We start from the raw sequence: 24,476 nt of genomic DNA on the forward strand, positions 1-24,476 counted from the left end.
CACTGCAGGACCACTTCAGGTTTCATCATCTTCTTTCCCTCTTTTTTTCCTCTCTTTCTCTTGAGAGCTGGGGAGGGGGAGAAGGAGGTGTCTCATTCCCTCTCTTTTGTTGCTGCTGGGGGGAGAGAGAGCACATATCCATACAGAACGCTCTCTCCAGCCCCATTCACACCCACACACAGTGCCCCCCCCCCCACACACACACACACACACACACACACACACACACACACACACACACACACACACACACACACACATACACGCACACACACTCATGCACACATACAAAGATACAACATCAAAGAGTCGACACCGCCGAAGGATTACTTCAGCCACACTACTGGCTGCTCAATCCGGGTCTGTTTCTTTTGCGCAAAACCCCCCTCCTGACTGGCCACACTTGGTACGCTCCAAGCATTCCTGCCAAGTAGCTTTCACACATGGAGGGGAAGCTTGTCTCAAGCAATTGCTGACAAGCTACAAACAAGACAGCCTCTCTCTCTCTCTCTCTCTCTCTCTCTCTCTCTCTCTCTCTCTCTCTCTCTCACTCTCCCCCTCTCTTTCGTGTCTCTCTCACTCTCTCTCTCTCTCTCTCTCTCTCTCTCTCTCTCTCTCTCTCTCTCTCTCTCTCTCTCTCTCTCTTCCTCTCTCATAGCACCACCCTACAACCCACATCTCTTTACTCCAACCCAGTGCTTCTCAAACTTTTTCATGCCAGTGACCCCCAAATTGATATATATTTGGCCGGGGACCCCCGACTGAAAATATGTTGTGCCAGGGACCCCCCAGAAGCAAAGATTTGTGTTAAAATGTTCGCTTTAAAAGAAATATATTCAAAGATTTGCACAAATCTTCACGATTTTTTCAAAAATAGCAGATCTACAAGCTCATAGCGCATGAGCTTGTATATCTGCTATTTTTGAATAGCCAAAGTATAAAAGGTTAAAACTATTGTGATGCTATTTTCACACATTTTTCTGGGGACCCCCTGGAACTCCCTCAAGTACCCCTGGGGGTCCCCGGACCCCACTTTGAGAACCAATGCAACCCATCCTCAGTCCGTAGTATTAGACAGTACTGCCTGGCCGATTTATACTTCCAAGTACGACCGTGTCGAGCGAACATAACTGATTTTCAATTGCAACGCGTGACGCATGGATCCGTCGTGTCACGTTTTTCCAGTTGAATATCAGTTATTGTCGTCGAGCGACACGGTCGTACTTAGAAGTATAGATTAGGCATTATTACCCTTTCCAGCCTCTGCACCGCCACCCCCCATGTCTCCCCCTCCCCTATTCAGTAGTGGAAAAAAAATACTCACATTTTGTACTTGAGTAAAAGTATCAATACTGGAATGTAGAAATACTCTGTTACAAGTAAAGGTCCAGAATAAAAAAAATGACTTGAGTAAAAGTACAAAAGTATTGGTAACATTTTTTACTCAAAGTACCAAAAGTAGAAAGTACTCATTAGTCATTATGCAGAATGTCCCATTTCACAAGTTTTCAAATGTATAAAATTATTTTGAAAATAGCAAATCTACAAGCTCACAATGCATGCATTGTGAGCGTGGTTAATGCATGAAGTGGTTAATGCATGTTTTGTAATAATACAAATCTACAAAGTAACTCGTTTTTAGTTTTCAAATAATTGTATGGAGTAAAAATATAATATTTGCTTCTGAGGTGTAGAGGAGTAGAAGTAAAAGTACAGAAAATTGTAAATACTCCAATAAAGTACAAAATACCTCAAAATTGTACTTAAGTACAGTAGTACTTGAGTAAATGTACTAAGTTACTTTACACCACTGGACACGGTCATACTTAGAACTAGAGACTTAGGCATTATACCCTTTCCACCCTCTGCAATCCCCCCCCATGTCTCCCCCCTCCCCTATTCCTCCCTCCCCCTTTTCTCTCTCTCTCTCTCTCTCTCTCTCTCTCTCTCTCTCTCTCTCTCTCTCTCTCTCTCTCTCTCTGAGAATGTGGGGGCCCCACTAGCATAAATTGTCAGCTGTTCCTGGGCGTACTCTCCATGGCTCCCTAAACTCTCATAAGCTTACATATGCAGCCCGCTGGCAGGGCCAGAGTATAGTAACCCAACACAAGGCCGATGGTTGTGCATTTGTAAATGTATGGGTTCCATACATGATTTTGGAAGTGACAATTTAAGGACTTTTAACTTAAGACCTTTTTAATACCTCAAAATTACCATTACAGCATCAAAAGTAATCAACAAACTATACTATAAAACTGGTCAAACATTGGCCAAATTGTCAAATAACATAAGAAAGAGGCAAAACAATGAAAATAGCCTGTCTACAAGCTTACAATGCAATGCGAGGCATTGTGAGCTTGTAGATCTGCTATTTTCACAATATTTATCTGTGGAACAGAGTCAAACTAAATGCAATACCTATATGGAATATAGGAGTAATACTACTCCTATATTCCAAGTGCTTGTCGGGGTGGGGGGTCCCCAGTCATATATATGATTATTTTGGGGGTCACAGCATGAAAAGGTTGAGAGACACGTACTGCAATGAAGGACCGCCAAAATAAACTTGCAGCCTGAAGACAAATTACATTTTGCATTCCATAATAATGGGCAGTGATAACTGGGACTGGATATACTGTAGGCTATTAGGCTGTAATGGTATTATAAAGTTACTGCAATGCTGATATATTTTTCTGTCTGTGCAACTCATTCATGCAAATTCCAGCATTGGCTATTTGTATGTGTTTTTCCATAATATAAACAAAGCTAGACTTTGTGCCAATGTGACTCTTTATTTTAAAATCTAGTCTGTTCTTGGGAAACCCATTCAAAACCAAAGGGCGATCACTGTTGTTGGGTCACACTTAGCCAGGTGTCACACAATGCTGCCCTCTTAACCCCCTAGGTTAAAGGTGTAGTACGCCCAAAAAGTGACTTATTTTCTATTCAAGGCTTCATGGGGTGCGTAACTGATAGAAAATATTTTTTTTGGGTGAACTACTCCTTTAACTTACTTAATGTAATACTATAGCCAGCCTATTAACGTTGTTTTGTTGTGTGATGGCTTTCAGTCAAATTTGTTCACTATTGCATAATTCATATTTCGTTGTACTGTATTTTGATTCAATGATCCAAGTCACCAAACGTTCTTACCTTGCTCTCAGGTAATCGTGTAGGCCAGTGATTCTCAACCAGTGGTCCTTGAGTGGGTTCCAGGTGGTCCCCAGCTAAATGATGGAGAGTTGGTTACTAAATGGACCCTTGTAGAATGAAATGGTTCCATTTTACGCTCTCAATAGTTAAATTATTGTTAAACATCTGCATTACTTAATTTACAAGAAGTCTACACAATTAGAGAAGTTTTGGGTCTGAGAGGCTAAATCTCATCTAATAGTGGTCCGCGGCTCAAATGTCGAATAAATAATGGTCCTTGATATGAAAAAGGTTGAAAACCACTAGTGTAGGCCTACATCGTGCTCATTTACATCTAGCAGCAGCGATTTGGAACCATTTTGCACTAACATTTTGGACTAACAGAGTTGGCTGCTATGATATACTAGTGTATGTTGCCACCTAGTGTTAGATTTAGACACTGTTTGCATGGGGATAATTCAACAAAAATACAAACTTGAGTTATTCTTTTTGACATTACAGCCAACTGACAATACTTTTTTATAAAACGTAGAAATGTAGAACTGTTGCCGTTAATTGTGAGGACATAGATAATGGATACTTGTGGCTAACCATTGTATAAATCTACTACTATTTAAATAATCTTGAGAAAAATTCTGCTAATTGTCCCAAAGTGACTGAAAAAGATCGTTTCAAAAAGCTTTATAGTATACCCTGTATTAATAACATGTATAACGACGCAATGTGACAGAGCTCTGTTTAACACAATGCTGTACCCCTTCCAAGTCCAACTGTACATACTTTAAATTTTTCCATTTTCTTAAACTGTTTTGAATTATATTTTGACAATTGCTTTGGCAATGTAAACATACGCTTTCTCATGCATTCTAGTCTATGGGTAAGGAATTATGTATATGAAAATATCCTCTTTGGGTAGACTAGTCTAGAAGTGCTTTGAACACATTGTGTGTGTACTGTGTAATCTCCTCTAGTGAAGATAATTTCTAAGATTACTCCAAGAGCACAGGGTAAATTGGTTAAATATACTACTTTTTTTGTACCCCCCCAATACACTATACAAGATTAAATAAATATAGCCTCAATTTATTGATCAAATGAGTCAATATTTAATTTAAAAATGAACATTTTCAAAGCTCTTCCTCCCTTCAACCTTTTCCTAAAAGATCAATTCATCCTTCTCCCAAGTGGTTGAAAGTAGTGCAGATAACAATCAATACGCATAGCCAATGATAAGCCAATGATACGGTAATAGCACAGAACAAGACCAGCAAATGAATATCAGTCATAGCTCACTGAATTCTTATATTATAGTGACCCCAATATATTATAGCAAATAGCAATAACTTCGTAATTAAACCCTTCTATAGAGACACTACATTCCTATAAACACATTGAGAACAACCAGATACTCAGGAAGATATACAAGAGGAGCAAAATTTATTAAATATTATCTTTGTACAGATAACCTGGGAGAAATGTCAAATGTCAATCATTTCTAAAATCAATTTCTGGAACATCTTAAATGTCTATATGTGCACACTTCGCAACAATTCAGTAGGAGGGAAATTATTAAATAGAGTAAGGAAGAGAAACCCCTTGTTTTGTGCTAAAAACAAAGAAAAAAAATACATAGATCATTGAAACATCGTTAATGATGTGTTGATTACTACTTATGGAGATTCACATTGGACGCTTTTCCCTTTAGTAAATAGGTGGCCTTACAAAAGACATGTGGAATATAATGTATCTGCAATTACACATGCAGTGGTGCCATACAAACATTGTCAAATCTCCCCTCCCTAACCCTATGATGACGAAAACAACAAACAAAGCGAGAGAGGTTGAACTTTATCTGAACACCACAAAGTACAAAGACTAGAAGATATCCATTTTAAAACACCCTCAGGACAGTCTAGTCAACAACTCCCCGGTTCAAGTATTCCCTCCAGATTCCATGCCACTTCAAGTATTCCTGCCATGACTTCCGACCTTCCACTTCATAACATAACCATTTCTTAGGTTTACAACAAAAGCTATGATATAAGTGCACTGGAAATTCATCTATACATAAAAAAATAACAATAGCCATAATTAGGTAGTAATAATTAATCACAATCATTTTCTGCTTTAATTATGTACAAACTGTGACATTCTCTCACTAACACAATGATGTCACAGTTCCCCACCCCCTGAGCGTTCAAGTTTAACCCCTCTAGCTACCAAAATGCATACAGTTTACATACAGTAAATACCATTAGCGATATTGGACGACCACAATGACCAGAATCAGAGTGATTAAACCTTTCCACAGAATCATGTGCTTGCATGTGACGGACATTTCTTATGTACAAGCTGCTGATCGAACAGGATTTGCCTTTTCCCCGTCTTATTTGTGAACCCCATGCAATGATGACAACCTACGCCCTGGAGAAAAAGAAATAGGACGTGTAACAAACATTCTCACATACAATTGGACGAATCAACAGTGGTGCTCGACAGTCTCCAAAACAGATCCCAAGCCTGTGGGAAATATGACCGCAGACATGTGCTCAGACCTTCTTCACACCTATGCATGCCCTCTGTTCACACTTCCGCCAAGGATGGAACACGTGTAACAAGAGCGTGGCACGTATCTTGAGGCATCAAACCCCCTCACCTCAGTCCCTTACAGGCATGTAAGTTCTTCTCAGGAGGCAGCAGCAATACAGCTACGGCACTTGTACAACTTCTGATCGTGGTTACGGATGTGGTTCCTCACATTCCGCAGCCGAAAGAACGTCTTGCTGCACAGCTACATCACGCCAAGGGAGAGAAAGGAAGTGTTAATGGCACCGAGATGTAAGGTGAAAGACAAGAGGAGAAAAGGGATGTTTTGCAGTGACAATAAAAATGGGGAAAAGACAAAAAACATGGGAGGAGAGATCGATGTTTTATGGTAGGTATGATTCAAATGAATTGCTTACCGGACAGGGCCAGTGCTTGCCCTCAATGTGCTTGAGGGAATGCATGATGAGGGCCTCACAGTCCCTGTAGGATGTGTGACACTGCACGCAGTTGTGTGCTCCCTTCAGAGCCTTGGGAGCTTGACTGCGAGGACCCCGTAGCTGCTTCAGCCGCGCCCGACGGATGGACTCCAATAAGACAAACTTTTTATTACTCGTAGGGAGTTTATTACCTTTCTTCTGCAGCTGCAAAAAACAGGATAGAGATCAGAAACACGTTTGTGTGGGTGCTAAGACATACCAAAATAAATGACAGCTTTATTATGAATTAGTAAAATGAGGAATAAAGCTGCGTTCCCACCGAAAGATAAAATGGCTTTCTAGTCGCTTGAATCGCTTCACTTCGGTCGCTGGGTGTTGCGATGGGACAAAAGTGTTCATGTCAATGTTTAAAAAGCATATATTGAATAGATAAAATAGGACTGGCATAGCAAGACGGGATGTGTAGGTTTTGGTGTATCATTCAGATTGTCTTTTTTTTATTGACTTGATTTTGGTGTGTATGATATACATTTATGTTAAGAGAAAGTTTATCTGGGGGCGCCCGTTGGCCTAACGGTCCAGGCGCATACCACATATGCTGCTAGTCCAGCTTGACAGGGTGTCTCCAGATCCCGACGACCTTTGCTGTGTGTCACCCCCCCCCATCTCTCTCCCCATTTCCTGTCAGCCTACTATCCTATCAATAAAGGCCGAAAATCCCCAAAAGAGAAAGTTTATCTAGAAATATGCAAAGAAAAAGGGGGTACTACTTTATGCATTTGTAAATTCTTCCTACCCTTTTTTTGAACATGGTTTGCAGACAATTTCAGTTTTTTTTCTTACTCTAGAATCTATGAATCTACCCATGTAAGTCTTGTAAAGTGTAGCTTTATCCTAATTTGGTTGCAGGTACAAAAGAAAGCATGAATCACTGCCCTCTATCCTACCACCTACCTTTGGCATGTTCTGTGTGGTCTTTGATCCTGTGCACTTTGCCCGAATAGGAGTGTTGTTATGGTTGGAGTTTGTCTGGTGTCTGTGGACGAGTCTTTGACTCACACTTCTCTCATCCCTCTCCCTCCTTGTGTGAGGTGGGGTGGGCGGTCCACTCCTGGCCCTAAGCACCCTGGGCTGGGGCTCCTGAGCTCTGAATGTCTCCCTCTGCGACACAGAGCGCATCAAACAGATATCCACACTCTCTTCCTCCCTCTTCCCTGCCACCATTGCCCCCCCTGCTGGGCGATAAAAGCTGAAGAGGAAGCCTGGGTCTAGTAGCTTGACGGGGGGCTTGCTCTGACGCTTGCCCCGGTCTGGGGAAGGAGGGTCGGGGAATGGTACCGTCACTGGCAGGGGATCTGCTGGCTCCTCTTTAATGACCTTATACAAAGGATTGTTATAAAGGGATGATGGAGGTGACAGGTCAGGTAGTTGGAGCCCTGTGGATTTGTTATCCTGAGCTCTGGGATTACGGTCCATCAAGCCAGTCCGTACCTTCCTTTCCTCCTCTCTGTTCTTAGACTGCGACTTCTTTTCTCCTCTCGCAGCGCTCTGCTTCAGTTTTGTCTTCGCTGCTGGCCGACCACTGTTGTAGCGTAGCATTCTGACGGTCTCCAGGGGGATCTTGCTCCTACTCCGTGTCCTCAGCGGAGGAGGGGGTTTGTGAGAACGCGCAGGGTCGTGGCGGCCACGGGATGGTAGCAGCTGACCTGAGATTGAGTAGTCAACTGGCTCTGGTTTGATCCTGACCATGTTCCGCGCCAGAGCTCTGGAGCTGCCACTGCAAGGAGGAGGCCTGGCAGCATCTCTCCTCGCCAAGTGTCTGAGTTCCCTCCCACCAAAAGCGGGCCATGACGCAGGCTGCAGAAGATCCGGAAAAGTGCCTTTACTTCTCAAGCTCCTGTCGCTGGGAGGGACGTGCCGGGGGATTGGTTTCGACCTTTTCAGCCTAATTTCATCCACATTGACCGGATCTCCAGGCTCCGTCTTGATGATTTTCTTGAGGAAGCGAGTATTAACCGGGTTACACAGGGGGATTGACAGGGGCAAATCCCCAAACGCCATTCCTGGAGCCGGCGGTTCAGTCTTTCTCCGTTTAGTCAGCGAATAGTTGTTTGCCTTCAGTTTCCTCAGACGTTTCTTCTGTCTCCAGCCAATCAGATCTTCCGGTCGCGGCAACAAGGCAGTCCTCTGCAGCCCCAAAACGTTCATGAGCCGGTACTTCTCCTGTGCCCGTGCGTAGTCCTCCTCATCCACTCCGATGTTTTCTACCTCCTGCTTCACCCTCAACGGACTCCCCATGGTACTGGGTCTTTGCCTGGAGATGGAGGAAGGCCTGGGAACAGAGTGAGATTTTCGATTCCGCCGTGGACTTTCTGGACGGGGAAGCAACTTCTGGACCTCTTGGGCAGCCCCGGGACTGGAGCGGAGGAGACGGGCGGTTGGCGGGGATGGCGGGGGGCGATTCCGTGACTGTGGGGTGAGTAATGCATTCCGGGGGGCTTGAGGCCTCTTGCAGGAGGGGGATTTGAAGTCCATGAGCTTCATCCTGTGTGTGGGACTGAGGGGGAGTTCATTGTGTCCCTGGACTCCTTGTCTGAGGGGTCTGCGCAAGGAACGCCTGGGACTCTCCGCTAAAGACTCATCTGATGCGTCCAATGTCAGAGAGAAGCCATCGCCCACTCTGTCCCCATCAGGTGAGACCTTCTTGCTTTTTCTCTCCCTCAGTTGGTGGTGGAGCTCCGAACGAGACCCAGCGGTACCTGATGGAAAGGCCATGCCCAGGCACTCTGTCCTTGGACAGTGAGAGGGTGGCTGCTCCTGTTCCCTCTGGAGGGCAGAGCAGGCTTCCACAGCGGGCCACATACCCAGGTGGCGGGCCAAGGTGCCGACTTCAGGCAGGTCCTCCTGGCGCACACACAGTGTAGAGGAGTACGAAAAATCCAGCAGAGAAAGCAAGCTCTCCTCACTGAAGCCTAGAAAAGCAAGACAGAGGGCCGTTAATCAGACATGTTCAACTTCGGACAGTGAGTGAGATAAGCAAGATGAAAGTGAGTGACTGTAAATAGCGGATCAAAGAGCCGGGAGAAAGATTAGCACCAAAGTGTAAACATGAGTGAGGAGGTTGGATTTGAACAACTGCTTTAATCAGAGCAGCTTCTGTCTCGATCAGACAGCTTGCATCAAATGCAAACAGTGTGAGAGAAACAAGCAACCAAGGATGCTGTAAGATTTATCAAAGGCAGTGGATATTCAGGCGTCTGATGGCACTGTGTGATTCCTAAACTCAACTTAACAAACAGTCCCTACCTTAAATAAAATGAATAACATTAACCGCACCAAACTCATACCTGAACCTAACCACACTAATTAAAACGTGCATTACATTCACCCATTTACACACAAACTACAGCTAAACTAAAGCCGACCATTGTGCAAGGCTCATCGGGAGCAGTTAAGAGTCTTGCTCAAGGACACTTTGACACTATGTCAGGAGGAGCCGGGGATCGAACCGGGCAGGAAACTTCTGATTCTCAAGTGACCCACTGCAAGAAAATGTACGAGGAGTGCCACATGCGTATAAACACATGGTAACAGCGCCTATCCTGAACCAGCAGCAAACTATGGCCATGTGACTGCCATCAACAATACAAGTTTTACTGAGGGACAGATGGCTAAATGTCCACTATCTTTATCAAAATCAGTTGGTCTCTATGTGTTATATACTCACCGGTGAGGTCTATGTCGGCCTTGGCGCTCAATTCCATCTCTGTGAAGATTTCCTGGAAGTACTCGCTGACGGCAGCCAGAACGGCCCTATGAGCACAGTAGGATTGTCCGTTTGTGTGCAGGGTGATGTCACAGAACAAGCCGGCCTCCCGCTGACTCCTCAACTTGCTCAGCACGTCACTGCTCTGTGACAACATTGTCTTTGACACACGTCCTTCAGCGCCCCCGTCCTGAGATACACACACACACACACACACACACACACACACACACACACACACACACACACACACACACACACACACACACACACACACACACACACACACACACACACACACACACACACACACACACACACACACACACACACAGGAACACTTAATAATCTGGGCATATTTCTATTGTGTAATGTTGAGGCACACAAAGGGCAAATCAGTGAATAAAAATGAGTGATGAGGTATGGGTGTAAGCTGAAGTGCAAGACACGTGAGAAGGAGTGCACTAAAACAATGGACGGAAAGAAATAAGGGTAGAAATGGGTAATGTAATGAAAGAATAATGATGTATACGTTTGGACAGACTTGTGGACACTGATTTGTATGTACCGGTAGTCAGTTGTTATACAGCCACTGTGTGTTGCTAGCCCTGACCTTACCTCTGATCTCTTGCTGTGCTGCCCCAGGCACTCTGGACAGCCCAGGACATGTTCTCGAATCTGGAAGTACATCCCTGAAAAGAGAACAATGGCACCTACATTACAGTCCCACAAAGAAAGAGCCAGGGCCATGATTAACATATCCATTCATGTGACTTGTGTAGGTTTAAGCTTTGATAAATTGATTGGTTTCATCTTTAATTTAAACATGTCAGTTTGACAGTTACCAAATCTCCCTAAAAATAGACTGAATGACCAGTCTGCTCAGATCAAATAAAACTACAAACTAAACTGCAGAACAAAACTATACAAAACTAAAATTAAAAAAGGGAACTGCAGTCATAAATAACTGGTACAAATGATATCCTGTCTTCCCACCTGCCATGGCCAATGTGTTAAGAGAAGAGAACTTATATAGTGGGGCAGAACACATGCTGTTAAGTCGAATACATGGCAGCAGACATTAGCGCTCATACCGTCCCACCAGTAGTTCTCAGCCACACATCTGTAGGTCTCCTCCAGGGAGAGGTGGCGTGGCGGTGGTCCGCCTCCTCTGCCGGGGGGACCACCGGGGGTCCGCCGCCTCCGGTGGAAGGCGGACACCGCCTCGTGTCTCCGGTCCTCGGCCAGAACCTCACGGTAGTGGATGAAGCCTCGCTCCAGCTTCTTGCGGTACAGCAGCCCGTCGATCAGCTCCAAGTTGGACGAGCCGCGCCCTTTCAAGTTACCGTCTGGTGAGCAGACCTCTCCGTCTGATGGTTGTTGTTTGGACGGACAAAAGGTTTCTGCCCTCCCGTAGTGCGTGTTGTACGTGCAATCGCCGGCCATTTTAACGGGATTTAATTGTCTTATGCATGTAACTTTACCCCAGACCAGGACTGGCGCCTATAGGCTGCCTTTTGGCCTCACCGGGCGTCGGAACAAACACAAACTCTCGAGCCTCCTTTTTCACCTCTTGTGTATCACAGCAGGGACCCCCCAGTCACAACAACTGTGGTCTGGACCACCTAACTGCCGCGACATCAACTCCACGTGGACTAGACTAAGAAATAATCTAGTTATGTCTCGAGAAGATCATAAGTGCAACTCCGACACCTTCATTTAAAATTAGCATATCCCATTGCAAGGCAACAATTTCCTTTAACCATTAATCGGAAATGATCTTCTCAGTTTATGATGGCTTATGAATACCGTTGCTGAACAAAACAAAAAAATGTTTATTTATATGATAAAATAAATACAAATATGACCGTCCTCAAGGAGTCAAGCAGCATCCTCTTGGATCGTTTCCATACATTCCAGGGTCGTGCATCATACAATTTGCCAAGTCGAGGTCATCATCCCATCATCTCTCTATCTAAAAGCAGTTGCAGAAATAAAAGCTACAAGCATTATTCTTTCATTGGCAAAGTGCTATGTAAAACTCTCCGTTGTGGTGTCAATCCTCGAGGATCTTGCCGTCAATAATAGGCTATAGGTGCATATCAATAACAATGCTGACTGTATTACATGCAAGTGGATATCGCGCCAATCTCAGGCTTCAAGCTAATTTACAAACTAACCCGTTTTAGAACGGATCACATTCAACAGCAGTCACTCCAGTCAGTCTGGTTTATCAACGGATGCCAGTGCATTGTTTAGTCTGTCTTTCAGTTTGGTCTTTGTAGCTTTACCTCTGGTGTAACTTGTGATTTGTTTCGGTAAGTCGAGTCGGAAGCAGCAACATGATGATGCAGCTCTATCTATCTATCTATCCAGCATCGCGAGTTGAACGACCTAAAAAGCGGCGTCGGTCTCCCCGATCACCCAGAATGTTGCGATTCACACCCCGATCCGGTCCAAAGCGAGCCAACACGCTGTGGTTTGATAGCCGACATTATTCCATGTCTCACCCATTTACGTAAAGCCAGTCAGATGATCAAATAATCCAATGTTTTAACTCGTAACCTTCTGGGTTGTTACTAAATATCAGCCAAACTAAAGACATCTCAACCCCGCCTTCAGACAAAGACCATTAGTGGATGGTTTAAGGAGGCACAAAAAGAAGAAATGCGATTGGCTGCTACAACCGTCATTCCGAAGCCCCCCCACCTCCATCACCACCACACACACTCACGAATCAAGATAGGCTGTCAGCACACGATGCCAGTAGCCTATTGCCAACGCTATTGCCTCACTTGGTGAAGTAAAACTTAAATACTAGTCTTGTCTTGAGTGTCATCAAGAGAATGATTTCCTGATCTCCCCCCGCCTTTGTATCCAAGCCTAAAATGTGATCTGGCAGCAGCATTAATTAGTAAAAAAAAGAAAGAACCGATGATCTTGATCTATTGGACGTTTACTCTATCAATGTAATCTTTATGTGAGTGTCATCAATATTGCACAAATAGCACAATACTGATGGCTATTAGCAAACTCCATGTATGATTTGACTGAATCCTGATCCATATAGCCAAAAGATGTCACAGTAATGTTTCCTTAAAGTTTAAGGCTCGGTTGTTTTTCCTCTTGATACAATGATTACCCATAACTGATTTACTCTGAGAAACGACATTCTACAGCCTAACCAGTGTAGCCTGACTTGGGCACATAATCATTTTTTAATAAAACAATTATAAAATAAGTTGTGTTATATGATAAAGTGACAAACTTTGATACTTTGTCTTTCCATTAGGCTAGTGACAGTGAACCTTATTGCATTTGGCTCAATAACAAATATGACTCATCTGGATTTGCAGTGGAGTTTCAGTTTCACATTCATGTTCTTGAGCTGTATCATGTAAACAACAAAAAGAGATGGACCCATTTATTTTATACATAACTTTATTCTTCTAAATGTTACCAACATCGGAAGTATATAATACAATTATCAGTTCAGCGAAACACGGAAGATAAGATAAGGATAATAAGACCAGGTAGTTTTCTTTCACAAACTGCACATGATATTAAACCTTTATCTAGGTAGATAAGACATACATCAACCAAACCATGAGGACACTGCACTGTGAAATGACATTCACGTAGAACCCAATGGGTGCAGTTGTACAGAGGTGGTGTGTGAGGATCTGGCTGAGGACAGAGGCTCTTGGGCCAGTCCACAAGACCACTGAGCATCCTGCATTTAGCACTAAGGCTGAGTGACATTGCTCTTGACTGGTGGGTCACTGGTCTTTGGACGTTTGGGCTCAGGGGGCTGGCATACTGGATCAGAGGGAGGAGATGGGCGCTCTGGAGGAATACAAATAAAAGGGATCAATGAAAGAAGGGCTACACTTACAATCATAGACATAATACACGTAGATGCCGCATTGACCACTGGATCATTTGTGACATGAACCTTAGTCAAAAAAAATGACAGGGTAAATAGTCACATAAGTAGAGTGCAAAGAAAACAATGTAGTGCTTCAAAGAAACAAGGATGCCAGGTAAAAAAAATGTTCTAAACAACATGCAATCATTGTACAGTAAATAACATTCTTAAAATTTGAGGTCAAGCAAAACAAATCAAAATAACAAAAATAAGGGGAACAAATAACTACCATAGATCAACATAGTATAATTAGCATATATCAAAAAAAGGGGACAAGAAGGGATACAAGGAGAGAGGGGGAAGTGGAGTCTGACGTGATCAGTTTTCAGACTTCAGTGGAAAATGGGAGAGAGGACTGGAGTTCTGACTGTAAGGGAGAGGAGCCAGGAGGGAGAAGAGTCTAGGTCTAGGACGTGTGGAGCGTTGGTGGGTACAACCAGGATAGGACAATCCCAGTGCTGGAACAGTGGGGTTACTGGTGCTGTTCAGCTGATATCACCAGCATTTTTTCTTCCTCTTTAAGATTATTTTTTGGGGCTTTTTCTGCCTTTATTGATAGGACTGACAGGAAATGGGGAGATACATGCAGCAAAGGTCGTCGGGATTGGGAGTCGAACCCGCGACACGCCGGCATTAGCAGCCTAGGTGCCCAGACGTCTACGCCAGCCTTCCCGACTGATTTCACCAGTCTTCAATGCTACTTTGCAAAGAAACCTGACAATGACCAGAGGCTCAAATCTCTCGGGCCACCTGGCTCGATAAAATTCAACTGCTAGGCCTTACATGCTTTCCCACACTTAGGTTTGGCATATGTTCATGCTCATAGTATCCATTTCCCTAAACTGAGATAATGTCAGGAGGAACTATTATCACGCATCAACAGGAAGTGTTTTGAACCGTGAATTCACTAAAGCTGTGTCGGGACTGAATGACCAGTATGAAGTTTCATTCAAATGGGACCCAAAATGATGGCGGTAGAGTGCCGACATTCTTTTCCCATTTTCTTTTTACCTTGACCGTGGGTGCAGAATGCTTTATACGTATACAGAACCCATGTTATGTAGTTTCATTCAAAACCCCAAACAAAGACAGTAGAGAGGTGACAAGAAAATGCAAACTATAGAGTAACGATGACCTTGAACTTTGACCGTGGGCATAGAATACTGAAACACGAGCTTACTGAAGCCATCTTGAGTGATACTGAACACCTGTATGAAGCTTTAATGAAATCAGACCCTAAATAAAAGGTGAACGGACAGATGAACAGCATATTGTATTACTACCCGTCGTTGACAGGCATATCATAAAAAAGACTATAAGGTATACTGACCGTGTTTGGCCTTCTCAGTGGAAGAGGGAGTGGTAAAGAAGGTGGAGACAGCTGGAGATCGTAGCCCGACAGGAGTCAAAGATATCCGCCTGGAATGAGGTGGAAGAGACAAATCAATAGTAGCACTGCTAGGAGGGAGGGAGGGGGAAGAGAGAGAGAGATATATACACTTTGATTTATTTTAAATATAATCCGGGCTTGAGCGACAGATACAATGAACCCTGCAAATATTCTGTGCACACGCTCACACACATCCGTCCACAATCAATAAATATAATGTAGATTTATGTACATTTTACTTTCCTGATGTTGCTATTGGTGTTGTGGTGAATAAAAAGTTGGGTAAACCCTTACTCTATTTAAAGTGGTAGAGCCCACACACGGTCTTCAAGGTAAAGGATCACTTTATTGAATTGACGTTTTGATCCTCACAGGATCTTCATCAGGTCAGTATAAAAAACCCTAACTCATTTCAGCCCAGAAATTGATCGTAAGATCAACCTATTGATTTGACGAATATACCTACTTCCTGTTCATAAATATCTATGCTTTTGATGCTTTTAATACACTAGTGCTGTCCAGTTGCATTTGCTTGCTCCTTTCCTTGCCTCCCCATTTTTCTGTAGGTCTCATCTTCTCAGGATGAATATCTGTTTCTCCATGATTTTTTTTTCTTTAGATCTTGAATCAGCTGCCGGTCCTTCACCTTCTCCTGTACCTATCTCTATGGATCTTGCATCTCCACTGTGGGGAACAATGTGATATTGGCCACATTGTTAACATCTAACATAAGCTGTACATTTGTACTGGTGCTAGCTTAGACTTAACCCATTTAGACCAGTAACACCTAAACCTTGTTATACCTTTCAAGCCAGGAACACCTATATCAATATATATAGCAACATAAAAAATATTTTGAATACAAATGTGAAGTTTTCCCATGGTATATTAGAGTACGCTTAAACCTGCAACAAGACTGTTGTAAAATAGACTGTGAAAATGTTGCATGAGGGCTGACAGCTATTTTGTTCAACAAATTATTATTTGTTGCAGCACGTTTCAAATGTTCAAAATGTGCTGCAATCAAATCTTTGTCTTCCTTCTGTCTCCCCTGCCTGCCAGGGCTTGTGATGGCAGCATCATGAGTGAGAGCGCTTGTTTTTATCCCCCATATCACGGGTGGGCGGTAGGTTGCAGACAGAAATATGGCTGCTGCCTTAATGCTTTGCATTGTTTCCTCTCCCGTCGGTGTGTGAATGGGTGAATGTGAAATACTGTACATTGTTAAGTGCTTTGGAGAAAGGCGCCACATACTGTAAATGCAGTCCATTTATAATTTGATGTACACAATCTGTCCTAATGAACTTTATAAAGATGTCAAAAACAACTAAATCCCAGAATTCCCAGAAGACAGGTACAGAGGGATTCTGTCTACAAACAATGCATCACTACAGCACTGTTCATTGCCCCCTTGGTCAATTATTGGCTACTACTAGCCCAGTGACAACTGCCAGGCAGTCCGTTGTCTGAGCAGACATTGTATAATAATCAGCAGGGGTTCCAACGAACCCTCATACTAGACAGGGCTTTGTTCCCTTAGTTCCAGTAATGAGCACACACACAAAAAAAACAAATTTTGAACTAAAACATAATTATTCACTTCTTGAATTAAATGTTACAAAAAGATTGTGCACTGCCACTACACTTCTGAGCACAATGCTTCCTATTGAAACCTCCTTCTTATTTCACTGTAGTATGTTTTGTGTCGACATACTTCCTCTGTAGAGTTCTGCTTACCAAAGACAAAGAGCATTTGAATAGGAGATTTACATACGCCTGTTTGCCCCTACATTTGCTAAGCTATATGGTATTGCTTGAGGAAAGGTACATTTTATTCATCTAACATCTTACTTTGGGGGAGATATATTGAGGACAACATATTTGTCTTGTGGAGAAGTAACTCAAAGCAGTTACAGGCTTTCTTTACACATCTTAACTCTTGTTTTAAATACTTGTCATTCACTACTTTAACAAAACACTACATATGTCTACAAAAAACCCACAGCATAGGATAAATATTTTGAGAGCTGATTCCGGTCATCCTCGAAAGACCACCTCCCCGTCCGTTCTTTACGTTAAAACATTTGCATTAAACAAGATTATCTGTAAGCAGTTTATGGGTATAATAACATTGGCATATCACAAATTCTAATAACCAAAACAGTGCTTTTAAAGATCCCCTTCGAACACTTTTTAAACATGGAAACCCCATAAATATGGGAAAGAGTATCCCAATTAAACTGCAGTACAGAATCTGTTATTTATCTTAAGACTTGTCCATGTGGTACAAGTATTTTATCACCAAATAAATTCATTCATTCGGTCAAAGTTGATGTGGGAGCTACAATACCAGCAAAAAGCTGAAAAACCCACACCTCTGTACTATCCAATGTAGAAATATTAACTATCCAGTCACACCTAATTAGTTAAAGAAAACCATCCCATCTCTTCTTTACATTTCATCGGTACAAAGCAGGCCTCTTTGCCCAGAAGAGGTTGTGACTTTAAAGCTGATGTAATCTATGCATAACACAGGCAGCGAGTGCACACAGGGAACACCAGCACAATTCCCTTCAGGTGCCTCGAGAGTCCTCCATGTCAACAAGCAAAGCCCCTGGTGAGTGTAAAAAGACTGATCAATGCTGCACAATAACATTTCCACTTCTTTTTGTCTGAAAGACAAAGATGCTGTTTGCACTTACCTTGGAGTGGGGCCTTTGGGGGTGGTGGTAGCTTTAGGAGTACTGGGTCCAGAAGTGTTGGTGCTGTTGAGGACTTTAGGGGTGGCGGGAGTGAGGGGTGTAAGTTTAGGCTGAGCTGTGGAGGAACTGGTGGGGGTAACAGGGGTGGCATGTGGTTGGGGTGGGGTGCTCTCAGAGGATGGGGTCTGGGCAGCAGAGGGTGTGGATTTAGGGGTAGAGGGTTTCCCCCAGCCCTGCAGGGTGTTAAGAGTGATCCTACGGGACTGAGGTTTGGTCTTGCCACCAGAGAGGCTCTTCTTGTCCTCTGGGAGCGCAGGGTTCTGAGGGGAAGTGAGGGGTGCTGAAGGGGCATCTTTACCAAGATTAGCTTGGGGTGTGGTGGTCAATGTCTGAGGCTGGGGTACTGGTGACATGGTCCTGGGAACCGAAGACTTTTTGCCCCTTTTCTCAGGGCCGATATTTGGGGTGAATACTTCCAGGATGGGGGGCTCCTTCAGAGGAGTGCCCAGTTCCCCAGGAGAGAAGGACAGGAAGGAGCAATAGCCATCAGTGGAGGAAACTGCCAGGAAGGAACCATCCCGAGACCTAAACAGGATATGACATGTTAATGGGTAGAATGCCGTAATAGGACTGTGTTATAACCTATAGTCCACCAAAGTCTCTGTCTGAGGTCACTTCCATTACCTCCATGGGTCACCATTCTAAATTTTACATTTTTAACATCACTTCATATAAGAACTATCTTCCCCCAAAATAAATGAGGTCGGCAATTTTACATATGGATATGAGGTATCAACTGACGATGAAAAGGTACTAATTTATCCAAAGAGGGCTGCCTAAAATTGACTACAATCTAGGCTTAAAAATTACTACATTTCGCATTACAATACACAACAAGCGCCCAAATCATGGCCCTACCGTCGCACATAATCAGCGTCACAACATAATGGCATTGGATTCTTTCCTTTCTGTAGAGAGTAGCTTTGTCAGTTTTCAGTTGTTTCATCAAACTAAATAATAACACACACGGACAACAAATGTCACCAAATCTAAGGAAATCTCAGGAATGTTTTTGACGGAGTGTGGACATGCTTCATTGGGAACGGTGAATCACGTGGTTTTCCTTTCTATCCTTTTCTTTTAACACAGACGTTATCAAATGTAACTAAACCTCATAAACGACACAGAGCCATCTCCCCCTTGCCGGACTTCTATGTTTCATTTTAAAACACAGTTCTTATATGATGTGAAGTAAAAAATGCTTATGGGATTTAGAATGGGGAAAACAACTCTGTGACCAGCGGGGTAATGACGTGACTGTTGACCGTGACATTCCTGCATACTTTTCTTGGTTGATGTATTGCACTACCTACTGCAAATTACGTGCAAAAATGTTCATATTGGTGTGCTTAAAAAATATATTGCTACGTAACTACATCCATCTGGAGGTTTCAATAATTACGGTTCTTCTACAGGATTTGAGCTGGCCTACCAGGTGAGGTCACTGAGAGTGTGGTAGTGGATGTTGGACACAAATGCAAAAGGAAGGGCCTGCTGTGTGTCATATAAAAAGATGGAATCTTCGGATGCCACAGCAAACACCATGCGATATGGCAGCTGGAACACATTGGGCATTGCCTCCACAGTACCATCTGTGGTACAGAATGGGAAAATATTTCAAAAGTGTTGACATCATCATGAATCATTGGTGTAATAGTTTAATAGATATTGTTAAACTGTATACACACTGTTACCTTGCGCATTCTTAGTCCTCAATTCAAAATAGACAGGACAGCAGCGCACAGCCACGGTAGCCTTAGCTGGACAGGGGAAGTGAGCGATTGGCCTAAAACACACAGATTTACAGGTCGATAAGTTACTATGCCCACAACTGCAATTCTAGATAATGTCAGTGTCATAGTCCAGATTAGTCACCTTTTGAGGCCCTTCCTGGAGAACATATAGGTGGTGTTCGTAATGTTTTCTCCTGCCTCCACGCAACCAGCTGGTAAACAAGACAGTGAAAGAAGAATCAGAATGAGAAATCTGTTAGACTGTTTATTGATTAAGTATACTCACAATACGAGGTTAAGGACTTGGTGCATCTGATACATCATAGAAAAAAATATATATGGCAGGTTAGAGGAAAATAAATGTTTAAAATATAAGATAAAGAAAAAATATATTAAGTATAATCAGAGGCAGGTAAGGGTTGGTCTTGCCAGAATGAGGGTACTAAACGGAATAACGCTTACGGTCTCACAGGATATAACAACACAAGGCATTTCCTGTTCCCGTATAAATATGAGACAATACGAGCTGCATCTGTTCACATACCTGGTGCGAGCAGGAAGGATCCGTCCGGTGTGAAGGTAAGACGTCTAAAGAATGACCTCATGCTGTCATCGTGGAACATTCTATACTGTTTGACCTGCGGAAACACAAGAGATATACAGGTACTGTAGTTAAGTGTTTGCACATGCACATGTATGCAATATGTGCCACATTCAAATTTTGAAAAAATGTTGATATGTTAATATACCAACAAGCATGCCCAACACAGACCTCTCCTTCTCCAGGTGACCCAGAGGTCATCTTACTGACACAGTAGGCCTTCTTCCTGGTGTGAGCGTTGAACACTCGCATCACTCTGAGTATGGGGGAAGCAAAATACATGCATGTTTAACATGGGCCTGCTGAATCGTACTGAGTTATTTTCTTTTCTTTTAAGAGTCAAAAACAGGAGGTTTCAATAGGATTTATCTACCGGTCACAGCTGAGAGTGGCAATGTATTGTCCCAGGGGATCCCAAGTCACCCCCTGCACATAGCTCTTATGGTCATTGAAGATGCACAGTTTCTGACCTAAAGACAGAAAAGGTTTTGAATATTATGCAACACACAATTGTCTTTGTATTGTTGAAATATTCTACATATGTATCACACATGAGAAAACGAAATTATGATGCACTGAACACAACACAAAAGCTTAAATGCTCATCAAACCTTTGGTGACATCCCACATGATAGCAGTATTGTCCACAGATCCAGACACCATGGAATTTCCATCACGAGTCCAGGAGATGTCATAAACATCTTCTATGTGTCCCCTACAAACATTACCACGGTTAATAATGATCTGTTTATATAACCAACACAGTTATTCACATTACAGCATCCTCAGTAGCCAAGTACAGCATCAGAGCCTTGATATTTGAGCAGCACAAAAAAGAAAAGGAAAATAAATGTTGGGTTTAAAAATTCAAAAAGCTGGTCATACAAAGCAGAATACAATACAGAAATGAACCTTTTTCAGAGATACTAGGTAAACCGCAGCCTTAATTGTGGGTATTTTTCCCAGCTAACTCCTGTATAGTTAACTCAATGTTGGCACAGATAGAAAGACCTAAATAAAAATAGCCAACATTTAATACCATTAACCTCAGCTGCAATTTATCAACTTGTGAAAAATCCATCAGCCATCATTGCCTCCTTTCTGTCAATCTCAAGTTTTAAGGGGGTTTATTTATCACTCACTCATACAAGTGAAAGCTGCAAAATGAGGTTGTGTCATGTTCTGCGAGACTGTGCTAACAACTGTGCCAACGATCTCTAGTGACATCATGTCACTTAACAAAATTGTTGCTACGTGGTTGCCCTCCAGCCTGTCACATCCAACAATCTGACTGGCAACGGCCTGGCAAGATTTGCTTGTAATTCTTCTAAACTTTTGGCCTGCTACGCTCTGCCATCAATCCCACAACCCCCTGCGTAAGACTGCCACCTACTTCCAAACAAAATGGAAACATTTAAATGAATAGGTTACATCACTTCATGGATCTGCACTGTAAGACTACAGTAAGCTAGCTGTCATAGTTCATCACCTTAGCGTCTTCACCACAGTCCAGCTTTCCTTGTTGAGCTGAGCATCTTCTTCCTCTTGGAATGCTGGGGTTTGCTCTGGCTCTTTACTGTCATTCAGCTTCCATAGCAGGATGGCAGCATCTGCACCATATCAAATCACATTCATTTATATATCAAATGTTGGTGGTGTTACCATACTAAGACACAATAGTTATTGTTATTATACATATCAAAGCACAATTAATTTGTAAAATATTCAGATTCTATGTGAAAAACATTTAACTCAAATGAATAAAATAATGTCCACCAATGTGCAATTTGTATGAAACAGACAAACAAAAAAGGTGGTTCTGGTTTCAAGTCACACACATTGAATAGCTAAAAGCAAAACAAGATAAAAAAAGATATCTTGTTTTGGCCAGGAGTGTTGGACGGACCAGCCAACATTGTCATCCTTAGAGCCACGCCACCAGCAGGGCTAAACAACCTACATGACCATAACCCAGGAGGTAATGTGTAGATGTGACATACCATCTCCACCTGAGGCAAGCAGCTCGCCGTTGGGACAGAAGCGCACCACGTTAACAGCCTTTGTGTGTCTGGTCAGGTTAGATAGGAACCCCACTACTGCTTTCCCATCTGCGTCTGTATCAACCTGCCACAGCTGCACCAGGATCAGAGTAGATTGAAATGATGATCAAAATGCGTGACAGGCAGTCAGGTATCGTTGGAGAAATAAAAAACCAGTATGGCTGCACATCTGCATTATTGATGTATGATGATTGAAAGTGAAATTTGCTACCGTTGCAACATTCATCAATACTGTCTGGATATAAGCAGCCTACAGTACAGACACAGCTGTTTTCATCATGGGCTTCAGGTTTACTATCAAAACTAAATGTAAAATTATATGTAGATACAAAATCACCGCTTGGCACCTGTCGTTCCTGTACTGCTCTTCATTCTTCTGTTTCTTTTTTAGCTTGTTAGAATACACTTGTTGGGAGCAGCACAACAGGAATGGTTGAAGATGCTGGCTTTTTAGCCATTGTAAACAAAGTAATGCAATGAAGCAATGGAACTACTACAGCCTGTCAACTATGTATATTACTATATGTGTGCTCTCGTGATTGACAGGCTGTAGCTCCAGTTGAAGCCCATTGTGGTTCCTTGCTTGGTCAAGGGATACTGGAATCAGCGAGATCTAGATGCCGGCGTTGCATAATTCTTAACTTTTACCAGTCTTCTAAAATGAATAAATAATAACAGCCTGTACAACACCTGCTAGGAGGTTAGTCACAAAATACTACCTATTGAGTGATTTTTATATATTTTCCAATGAGTAGGTGGCTACTCTCCTACTTACTCTGACAGTGGATTCAACTCCAGCTGTAGCCAAACGATGGATGCGACCATCAGCATTGTGTTGGAAGTCCAGACTGTAGACAGGTTCCTTGTTGTGCCATGCAATCTCACACGTTACCACCTTCATTGTTCTGTCTGAAACACTATGTATAAAAGAAATAGAGAGTAGTGGGTGATATTATCTAGTTAACTTTAACGAGTGATAATGTCCCCATGTTTAAGTATAATCGTTCATTTTAGATCACAATACAATGTCTACGTAATTAGAGCAACCATTTAGGTATTTCGTTTTTTGTCCAGGGAATAAATGAATACTTAACTTATGCAGTATGTTACGTTAGCTACTGGTCTAGCTTAAATGTTGGTTGGCATTATTAAACTCGATTCAGCCTGTACAAAATCAACATCATGGCACACGAGCTTGGAGGTCAACAACATTAACACGTCGTGCTAACATATTAAATAATAATATGCACATGTCATACCTTTTCCCTCTGTTTACTATGCTTATTGTTGTCCCTGGTAAAGTTTCCCTGCAGCTCCACGGGTAACAACACTGAAAAAATCTACATTTCCCGCGTAGCGGCGCGTAAGATTTGCCGAAAACTTCCGGTGTAGGAAACGACAGGGATTGGCTGGGAACTGTGTTGCCAGATTTTGCGAGAGAAATCAGCAAGACAGCAACTAGGTCTATGAAAACAAGCCCAAAAGAAGCGGCCACATGAGCAGCAGCACGCTATTTGAAAATGGCAGATCTGCAAGCTCACAACGCGTCACACAATGCGACGTAGATCTGCTCATTTAAAAAAAAGAAACCGGGGGAACAATGTGACAAAATGTGTTTTTTGTTATCTGATATGGGGGTACCTGGCAGGCAGGCTGGCACAACATCAGATAGGGGGGGGGGTCCGTGGACACATGCGTATAATTAGACATAAAAATGGTTGAGAACCACTGCTTTAAACAACATTATGAAACAAGTCCAAATAAGCAAATACGCTTCAGAAACAAGCTCAGAAAAACAACGGCAACCCGCAACCAACCAATATTTACAAGCAACTTTACAGAAAAACAAGCCCAACGTCGCTTATAATAAGTGCACATGGCAACATTGTGGAGAACAGTTGGGTAGGCTCCATTCTCCTCCACCATGTCCCAGGTTGTTTTCAATACAGAGAGACCCCAAGGCTTACATTTTATATCATACATTACATTAAATCAACCATGATGATTTTTCTGTAAATTCTGTACAAACAGAACCCGAGAACGTATAGTCTTCGTTTCCACCCTGAGCACTACGTCCCCCTGACCCCAGAGCACAGAAA

At 42.8% G+C, this 24,476-nt stretch overlaps 2 protein-coding genes across 2 annotated transcripts; both read right to left on the reverse strand.

The window, feature by feature from the left end:
- Positions 1 to 4,573: 4,573 nt before the first annotated feature.
- Positions 4,574 to 12,487, reverse strand: LOC311065067 (uncharacterized protein). Its single transcript, XM_084085264.1, has 6 exons — positions 10,998 to 12,487; positions 10,522 to 10,595; positions 9,865 to 10,093; positions 7,092 to 9,109; positions 6,117 to 6,341; positions 4,574 to 5,944 (listed from the first exon to the last, which is right to left on the reverse strand). Exons 1-6 carry the CDS (start codon positions 11,347 to 11,349, stop codon positions 5,840 to 5,842), a joined length of 3,003 nt encoding a protein of 1,000 aa, XP_083941390.1. The 5' UTR covers positions 11,350 to 12,487; the 3' UTR covers positions 4,574 to 5,839.
- Positions 12,488 to 13,344: 857 nt separating this feature from the next.
- chaf1b (chromatin assembly factor 1, subunit B) lies at positions 13,345 to 23,746 on the reverse strand. The gene is made up of 14 exons (XM_084084564.1): positions 23,637 to 23,746; positions 23,153 to 23,294; positions 22,318 to 22,450; positions 21,807 to 21,927; positions 20,929 to 21,032; positions 20,691 to 20,787; positions 20,489 to 20,573; positions 20,261 to 20,354; positions 19,859 to 19,928; positions 19,678 to 19,769; positions 19,416 to 19,575; positions 17,924 to 18,508; positions 15,162 to 15,250; positions 13,345 to 13,749 (listed from the first exon to the last, which is right to left on the reverse strand). The coding sequence occupies exons 2-14, from the start codon at positions 23,276 to 23,278 to the stop codon at positions 13,649 to 13,651; spliced, it is 1,857 nt and encodes a 618-aa protein (XP_083940690.1). The 5' UTR covers positions 23,279 to 23,294; positions 23,637 to 23,746; the 3' UTR covers positions 13,345 to 13,648.
- Positions 23,747 to 24,476: the final 730 nt, after the last annotated feature.

This window comes from Gymnoscopelus microlampas (assembly GCF_963454915.1).
Source record: "Gymnoscopelus microlampas genome assembly, chromosome: 17".
NCBI lineage: Eukaryota > Metazoa > Chordata > Actinopteri > Myctophiformes > Myctophidae > Gymnoscopelus > Gymnoscopelus microlampas.

Coding starts and splice junctions, on each gene's coding strand:
- chaf1b (XM_084084564.1), bottom strand. CDS start 23,278: ATGAAGGTGGTAACGTGTGAGATTGCATGGCACAACAAGGAACCTGTC. Junction 21,033..21,806: donor ACTGTGGTGAAGACGCTAAG/GTGATGAACTAT, acceptor TAATGTTTGTAG/GGGACACATAGAAGATGTTT. Junction 19,770..19,858: donor TCCAGGAAGGGCCTCAAAAG/GTGACTAATCTG, acceptor TGTGTGTTTTAG/GCCAATCGCTCACTTCCCCT.
- LOC311065067 (XM_084085264.1), bottom strand. CDS start 11,349: ATGGCCGGCGATTGCACGTACAACACGCACTACGGGAGGGCAGAAACC. Junction 6,342..7,091: donor CCACACAGAACATGCCAAAG/GTAGGTGGTAGG, acceptor TGTTTTTTGCAG/CTGCAGAAGAAAGGTAATAA. Junction 5,945..6,116: donor GCAAGCACTGGCCCTGTCCG/GTAAGCAATTCA, acceptor GGCGTGATGTAG/CTGTGCAGCAAGACGTTCTT.